This window comes from Mytilus trossulus, chromosome 6, assembly GCF_036588685.1.
Source record: "Mytilus trossulus isolate FHL-02 chromosome 6, PNRI_Mtr1.1.1.hap1, whole genome shotgun sequence".
Lineage (NCBI taxonomy): Eukaryota > Metazoa > Mollusca > Bivalvia > Mytilida > Mytilidae > Mytilus > Mytilus trossulus.
In genome coordinates, this window is record NC_086378.1 from 86049736 (window position 1) to 86058735 (window position 9000).

General features: G+C 31.1%; 1 protein-coding gene across 1 annotated transcript; it reads left to right on the plus strand.

The window, feature by feature from the left end:
- Positions 1–5159: 5159 nt before the first annotated feature.
- On the plus strand, positions 5160–8570 carry LOC134722091 (cilia- and flagella-associated protein 20). Its single transcript, XM_063585561.1, has 5 exons — positions 5160–5412; positions 6038–6117; positions 6684–6795; positions 7125–7313; positions 7637–8570. The coding sequence occupies exons 1-5, from the start codon at positions 5329–5331 to the stop codon at positions 7757–7759; spliced, it is 588 nt and encodes a 195-aa protein (XP_063441631.1). The 5' UTR covers positions 5160–5328; the 3' UTR covers positions 7760–8570.
- Positions 8571–9000: the final 430 nt, after the last annotated feature.

A 9000-nucleotide genomic window follows, 5' to 3' on the forward strand; every position in this document is an offset into this window, starting at 1 on the left:
GTTCACTCTTGTTTTTTATGGCCAAACTTTGAAGTTGATGAATAGTCCTAAAAATAATATGACTGTAATAAAAGGTACACAATAATGTTGAGAAATCAAATTAGAAAAACCATGAAAAAAGGTATGAATTTCTTGTAGTACTATTAAGCTGTGGAAACATTACACATGGTCATTATGAGTTGATGCAAACTTTTATTAGATGTGCCAACTAAGGATATTGCCAATTTGGCCCAGATTTAGTGATCATTGAGCATGGAAAGTATAATTAGATGTGAAGTACTTGTCTAGGTATAGTGGGGTTTGTGAATACTAATGCATGTATTTAAATGCTTTCTTCTCACAAATTGAACGGTAGAGCACACGATGTCTGAGTGGTAAAATTATCCTTCAACTTAAATGAGACATTTAAGTCCGACTAGTCTAAAACAATTTACAATGAGACATCAGCTGGTAAAATCTGCTAAGTGGATTGAAAAATGGGATCATTGGTTGTAGGAATTTGCGATACAACAGTTGCCTATTAGCAGCCTATCGACAGACTTTAGATAGATATAGGAAGATGTGGTGTGAGTGCCAATGAGACAACTCTCCATCCAAATAACAATTTAAAAAGTAAACCATTATAGACCATTGATATGAGTCTTCAACAAGCAATGTCCATGACATTTCGAAACATGGGCTATAGAAGCAAAGGTAGATTCGATTTTTAGCAAAAACAAATTTTGCTGTTGTATAATGGTATCACGTCTGCATCGTCTGAAGACACTCAGTTTCCAAACAATAACTTAAACTCTGAAATTTAAACACAAGGTTTAAAACCACAGATGGAAGGCTTGGATTAAAGGGGTTAAGGACCTAAAAAGGTGTCCAAATATTTTTCTAGTTTCCAGACAATAACTTGTGTGCAAGTGTATGAATCTTTCTGAAATTGTACCACAAAGGTTCCATACTAAATAAAGAAGGTAAGGATTTATTTTGGGGGCTTTGGTCCTAACTGTTGAGGAATTTAGGGCAAAAAAAACCAAACTTTTCTTATACCTTGAATTAATTGCATATCATGACCAATTTCAATGGGGTTTTATTCTTAGAGGTTCTTTAATATGCTAAACCTAATCATGTTTTTAGATATTGGATCTTGATTGGTTTGTTTAAAAAAAAAAAGTTCTTGGACCACATTCATTATGACAGAAACCTATGCTGTGACAAATATTTAATCACAATCCAAATCCAAAGCTGTATCAAGCTTGAATGTTATGTCAATACTTGATCCAAGTGTTCAGGGTTCGACCTATGCGGTCGTATCAAGCTGCACCATGTGGAGCATTTTATGTCTGCAATAGTGCGGCAAAAACAGAACTGAGGTCACATTGCAGATATACTAAACAACAGCAGTCAATTTCGAGAAAAAAGATAATTATAGTACATATATTCTTGAAGTATTAAAGATTTTAATTGAATAACGAGACAAGTTTTTCCATGTAACAATTAAAAAGTTCATTGCAGCTAATGATTAACAAAAATATACAAAAAATAATGCGTTGCATGCACGCCAATAAAGACGAAAATGATGTAGTAGCTAGCAACTTTGGGTCAATGTACAGCCTGCAACAATAAAAGAAAAACAACACTGCATGGCAAGAAATAAAAAAATGAAATGACAATCGTAAGGGAGCTAGGATGTTTTTGGAAACGAAAAGGTAGGACAGCAGGTTTGAGTGAGAAAAAAATACGCTGGATGACAAGTTATGTAAAAACAAGTCGAGACAAAGATTTCACAACTTAAAAAGGCTGAATAAAAAAATCATAACACCCAAAAAAAATCAATTGTGGAATGGAAGGTGGTGAGTGGTGTTGCAAGGTATTTTTTTTTCTTTCTTTTATCATTTTTGAGGTAAAATAAATAAAAACAAGAATGTGTCCCAAGTACACGGATGCCCCGCTGGCACTATAATTTCCATGTTCCATGGACCGTAAAATTGGGGTCAAAAGTCTAATTTGGCTTTAAAATTAGAAATATGTCATAAGCATCAAGTGTACTAAGTTTCAAGTTGATTGGACTTCAGCTTCATCAAAAACTACCTTGACCAAAAACTTATACCTGCGGACGAACGAACAAACGGAGCCACAGACCAGAAAACATAATGCCCCTCTACTATCGTAGGTGGGGCATAAAAATTAGGATTTTTAAACGTTCGATCACCTTTCGATGTGCCTAATTGACACCAACCTGACACAATGAACAACTTCGTGAACCCTAATTTGTTCTCAATCATAATGTCATAATTTGACACGACTCAATCTTTACAATGAAAATAAATGTTACAGCGTAGTCTCGCGTGAGTCTTGCATTTAAAGCAAAAAAATATGCGATAATCTATGCCAGGATAGGAGAGATTTTGGAAAAGTTTTTATTTATTTTTAAATAAATGAAAAATATTTTTTTCATATTAGTTGTTGTGAAGTGCATTTACAATCCTTTTAGAATTTTTTGTCTATATTTTGCATTGTACTAAACAAAAACCTACATCCTTTTGATTCTGTTCAAATTCGTGCAATTGAAAATCCCCGTGTATACTTGATATACATTTGGAAAAACATCCATCTTTGTGTAATAGAATAAAAGTTTTAGAGTAACACAATCACCCGAGTAAAAAAATGAAAATGAGAAAAAATACATGATGTCTGACTAGCTACACAGTGGCATGGGTGGATTACAGAACGAATGATACGTTAATGTTTTAAAATGCACTAGATGCGTATTTCGACAAATAACGAACAAAATTATTAAAAAAAGATCGAAAGGGACCAAACAAGTATATCGCCAAAACCGACCAAGGAATCAGAGCTTTGCATGAGGGAGAATTATTCCTTTATAGTTTCCCAAATTCATGACCGTAAATATTATTTAAGCAATATCAGTATTTTTCAGCAAGTACCAAAGTAATGGGCCACTAAGCTGGTGATATCTCGGCGAACACGGCAAACATACATGAAATATTTGCAACTGGACATTAAGCAAACAACAATCATACAATCTGAATTGTCGCATAACCGTGACATGCTAATCATCCAGGTTCTCTGTAAATGTATGCGTGCCTATAATTCTTTCATCCACTTCATTTCAACTTTGGTGGATAGTTGTATCATTGGCGATCATACCACATCTCCATATTTTCATAAAAATGGTCAACCCTATTAATATTGGATTGGTTGTGATTAGTACGTGCTCATATTATGGACAAAGAGTCTTCTCCTTATGTATATAGATGCTTAAATCGCTGGATATTGTACCAAAAAGTTACTGTTTGCTAATTAAAGTCCTATGTTAGATTATTTTGAGATGCTTAAATAAAACCCGAGACTTATATACATCTGCATACATTTCTATGTTTGAAAAAGATGGAATAAGGCCGGGTTCGCGGAACCCAGTTTCTCGCCTACTAGTTATTGCTGTAAATCGCAGGCTCAACGAAAATGAGGAAAAAAATCAATAAAAATATTTCTCTTGATACTATCTTTTGATCGTAAGGAGCATCTGCCAAAGTTTGGTAAATATCCAGATTAGTTTATAAATCTAATAAATGTTTTAAAAACTTTAACTGCAGACTGTATATCATGTTAACTGGAAGAAAAGTCCATTTATTAGTAAAATATAGATACACAGAAACAAAATTTTAACAAAATTTCCTTCTAGATTCTAATAAGTCAAGTTTTGTCCAAGTTTGGTACAAATTCAAAAATATTAAGAAAAATGTTAAAATTTTAAAAACTTTAATCACAGAATGAATGTAATGTTTCCCCAGAGAGAAAAACGAAGTCCATTTATGATGTAAAATAAGGAAAAAATGGAATTTTATTTTTACAAAATTTACTCTTGGATTCTATTTAATGATCATAAACAAGCCTTTTATCCAAGGTTGGTAGAAATCCAGTATAGTGTAAGAAAGTGATTAAAACTTAAAAAATCTTTAACCACAGAGTGAATATTTGTGGACGCCGCCGCCACCGACGGAATGTAGGATCGATAATTGTCTCGTTTTTTTTCGACTAAAAGTCGAAGGACGACAAAAAGGAACATTATAAAAGAAAAATGAACTTCATCCTCAACATCATCAGAATAACATCTGTCGCATATTATTACTTCATAAAGCACATTTGGATTTATATATCGCCAAGTTTCTTCTTTGTGACTTGCGATTACTTATTCTGATTTTTGAATATTGTACACAAGATATTTATTTTTACGTTAAAATACGTTGCTATTGGATATTACAAACTGCATCAATATGTGATGAGCTTTCTCAATCCGCTACTTTTTAAATTTATTGTAATAAAAGTTGGCAAGGCTTGCGTATTCTTCTGATCTTTTAATTCAAATACACGGTAATTTGATTATTGCAATTATATTTCTTTAACGGTCCCAGTGCCACGAAGTCATTATACATATCAATAGTAGTCCATTGGTTGATGTTGGTAAGGATTTAATGTATACTTTACAATTGATATATATCAGTTTCTTTTATTAATCAGACCCCCTCCCCCCAATAAAAAAACAAACGGCATATTCTACACTAGGCATTATATAGACGGATGGCGAGTACTAACCTTACTCCAAGGTGTTTACTCTGGTTCGCCATTATTTTCTATCAATGGACCACTAAACATTTTACAGCACTCAATCTTCTACATTTTTTTTATGTTAAAAAGGTAATTTAAAAGTTAAAAAATACGGGGAAAATAAATCATTTTTTTTTAGTAAACAGTATACTTTGACATGAAATTATTTGGTCAAACACCTATTTTATTTACCTGTTGTAAATATCAAGACCATTTTTTTTTAAATCTGATTCCACAAATTACTTTAGTTGTTGATATTCACAAAAACAAAAATACAAATGAGTGTAAAACAACGAATGATCAATGTAAATAAAACCACGTGTGTCGTCTACTCGCTACAACAGAAGTACTAAGCGTGCCACTACATATATCACTACTCCAAATCCATATATTGAAATATCTTTTTAATTAAGGCATGACATCGGTTGAAACTTTCTGGTAATATTTAAACTGCATTATTTATACAAATAAATTAAAAGAATATTAATAATATATGTGTTTATACTAATTTTCAATATAGTTCCCTAGCGTCACACGTAGCAACTAAAACCAAGCGCGACCGTATCGCCACCCTTGACAACTTCTCTAACTTAACCGACACACAACTGAACCTTCACTTGACAACTGTCCACCACGAGAGAAGGAGCGTATTAGTGTGCTGTCCAGGAGGACTAAGAACTTAGAATTTTTTCACTATTATAGACAATAACAATGTTCAAGAATACATTTCAAAGTGGATTCTTATCCATACTTTACAGTATTGGAAGTAAACCGTTACAAATTTGGGACAAAAAGGTAAGTTATTTTCATTCTACACACCGGTTGTCATTACCATAGTGATACATTGATGTCAACATGAAAACCTTTAACTTCATCTAATAATAACATGACAGTATTCTTAACTTGCTTCACAATAAGTTAAATATTATATGGGGTAATCATCAGATTTCTATTTCGAAAAATTAAGGCATTTGACAAGCAAGAAACTTTATTTTTGTTGACACACGGAAGTGCACGTGTAAACAACTTACAATTGTTTGAATGATATACTTTATACACAAATATTTTAAATTTATACACTACCATCGTGGTTTATGGTGTCGGAAGTTCACAATTATTATTTTTTTCAAAGTAATGTCACTTTTAGTAGCCATATGTGATGTTGATGTTTATGAAGATGGAGATGTTTGTCATCTCGCTTCATTGAATTCTATGTCATTATTTTCATTCAATTGCACATTAACGAACAGTTTATAAGAAAAACATTACTAGTTAATGATAAATTAAGTATGTTATATAATTTTGCATGGAGTTAGACCTCCGTTGCCAAGATAGTATTTTGTTTCCTGATCATCAACATCATGGCCGCCATTTGCATTCTAATAGACAATATTATAACATCATGTTATTCTCGTTTTAGGTTAGAAATGGTCATATTAAACGTATAACAGACAACGATATCCAGTCCTTAGTTTTAGAAATTGTTGGAACAAATGTCAGGTATGTACTTAATCAACAATAAACAATTATTTCTTTGTTTTGAAAAAAGAGATAATTTTGAATTATCTCCCTTTAGTTACATCTATGGTAACACATAATCAAACACAAATATACATGCATTTTGTTATTTAATGAGACAAATATAGCTTACTTTCATTTAATGCAATTAAAATTATTCCTATTTATACAAAGCATAACATATTCATTTTAATTAAGTTAAATTCTGCATCTTATATTATTTTAAGCATCTTTATTATGTCAGGTGTTATTTGCAGTGATTCTGTAACACAATAATACTTGATACCTGTAACCAATTTTGAAACTATTTCCTATAAAATGCTAATCTTTTTAATTTTTGATGCTGTAAGTGTTAAGATTATTTGTTCTTGCAACATAACAAGTTTGAAAAAATTTTCTACAAGTATATAAATGCCCATTTTATATTAAATCTTGTATGTTCATTGGCTGAATTTTAGAATTAATTATTGAACGAACATGCTTAATATTTCTAGTTACAAATGTAGCGGTATGAATAATATGTTGATATTTCCCTTTTCTATTTATAGCACAACATACATCACATGTCCAGCAGACCCAAAGAAAACATTAGGAATTAAACTTCCATTCTTAGTTATGATCATCAAGAACTTAAAGAAATATTTCACATTTGAAGTACAGGTAAGAATGTAACAATTATATTTTTTATTTAAAGTATACCTAAAAATGTTAAATATGTAATTCTTTCAATACCATTCAATATAAGCATGACATGTGAATATATTAAATGAAGGAACTTATCTTGACAAAAAAACCATGTTACTTTAAAAGAACACATTGGAATTCTGTTTAGTATATGAAATATAAAAAAATGAAAACACAAATGTGCATAGTTCTTCAAATGTTTTTTTATTGTTTCTGTTGCAATTTAGTAATATAAGTGACCAGTCAATAGACAATGGCTTAACCATGATGATCCTTTTATAACTTTTCTTTATTTAATATTTAAGGTCTTAGATGACAAAAATGTGAGACGAAGATTCAGAGCTAGTAACTACCAAAGTACAACACGTGTAAAACCATTTATATGTACTATGCCAATGAGGTTAGATGATGGATGGAATCAAATTCAATTCAACTTGTCAGATTTCACAAGGAGAGCCTATGGAACAAATTACATTGAAACACTTAGAGTACAGGTTAGTATTGTATTGATTACTTGTCTAACAATATGTATAAATCAGGTTATATTGTCACAATCTTATCTTTAAACTTGAGGTTAAGGTCTAGGATATTATGGTCAAATAAAATAATATATTGTACCACACAAACAAATAGTTACTTTATTTTACATGAACAATTAAGAAATTGGTCCTCTTCAGGAAATAGTGTAACAAAGAATTGAGAGATGGTAGCCTTTCAACACTTTTATAACAAAACTTTTGATGTACAGTTTTGCATTTTCCATACCCATTTATTACAGTGATATTCTGATATTTATTGTTCCTATTTCTTTTTTCAGATTCATGCCAATTGTCGAATTCGTAGAGTTTACTTCTCAGACAGACTATATTCAGAAGATGAATTACCTGCAGAATTTAAATTATACCTTCCGGTGCAAAATAAAGGAGGCGTGAAAGCATAACAAAATGAATAATTAGACAGTGTATATAAATTATACGAAAAATAAAAATGTTCAAATGCTACTCAAGAACTGAAGGTGAATTATTGTGAGAATGCTGGATATTAAGAGATGCTGCCTGTTTTTACAAATGTCTTGCAAAAATGTTGTACGAGAGACCAATCAAACATGGCTGATTCCTGCCTAGAGTCTCGTTGAATATGCCATGATCATATACAAAACAAAGTGTTCATTTTAAATTGTCATTGATGTCATATTTCATATATCTCTTGTTGCATGAACAGTTATTTTCATATTTATAGGAAGACTCGGTGCAATTATACAGCCAGATTTAAAAATTGTTTATTAGTTTTGCATAAATGATTTGATATTATTGTCTTTCTGGAACAAAATGACATTAAGTGCTTTAAAAACAATGTTTTCAAATTTTATACTGTGTTTATATTCCTCACATTTAGTACTTATTGATGTGCAGATAATAATTTAAGGTTTAAATTTGGTTGTATTTGCCCGTAGATCTCCATATCTCCCGTAATTCTCAGGATATTTTTATAACACAAATTGCATCTAGCATTTGAATAGAATACAAAATAAAGAAGATTTAATTCCATTTTAAGTTGGGATTTATTGCAATATTTTATTTTATATATATTTCGAAGTTGTCTTTTCCCGACTTGTTTTGTTAGTGGATAAATTTTCAAATTTTTTCCTGTTATTGTCTTTGTTAAACAATGTTCTTGCATTTTAAAAATTATTTGTACATAACTTCCATAGCAAAAAATAAATGTATATTAAAAATTAGCAGATGAACAGATATTCTCTTTCAAAGTAATATATTCTGCCAAAAGTATTCATAACACCTGTAGAAAGTGAAGCTTTTTGTTTGATTGTGCTTGCTCTATGTCCAGTCGCAAATATTGCTCTTATATTCAGGATGTTAGAAAAACACCTACTGACCCCTCAAAGAGTTTTACATGAGATTTTAAACATGAAGTGATGCTAAGGTACTTCATACAAGTAGCATTGGATGTAACATCATAATTTCAACCAAGTGAAGCTGTCTTATTTATCCCATACCAGTTAATTGAACATCCCTTCTGTCGAGTTTTTCAGTCAGACTGAACCTGTGACAAATTTCTTGACCCTGTTTTATCTATAGTCATTAGTGATAAACTTGTTTGAAGACTTATTGTTTTGGGAATCATTTCTTGGTACAAAAATGTAGTCTGTAAGCAGTTACTTTG

What these genes read in the sequence shown, in the direction of transcription:
- LOC134722091 (XM_063585561.1), top strand. Translation starts at nt 5,329, where the DNA reads ATGTTCAAGAATACATTTCAAAGTGGATTCTTATCCATACTTTACAGT. An exon ending in ATTGTTGGAACAAATGTCAG is followed by an intron (nt 6,118 to 6,683) that starts GTATGTACTTAA and finishes TTCTATTTATAG; the next exon opens with CACAACATACATCACATGTC. An exon ending in TTGAAACACTTAGAGTACAG is followed by an intron (nt 7,314 to 7,636) that starts GTTAGTATTGTA and finishes TTCTTTTTTCAG; the next exon opens with ATTCATGCCAATTGTCGAAT.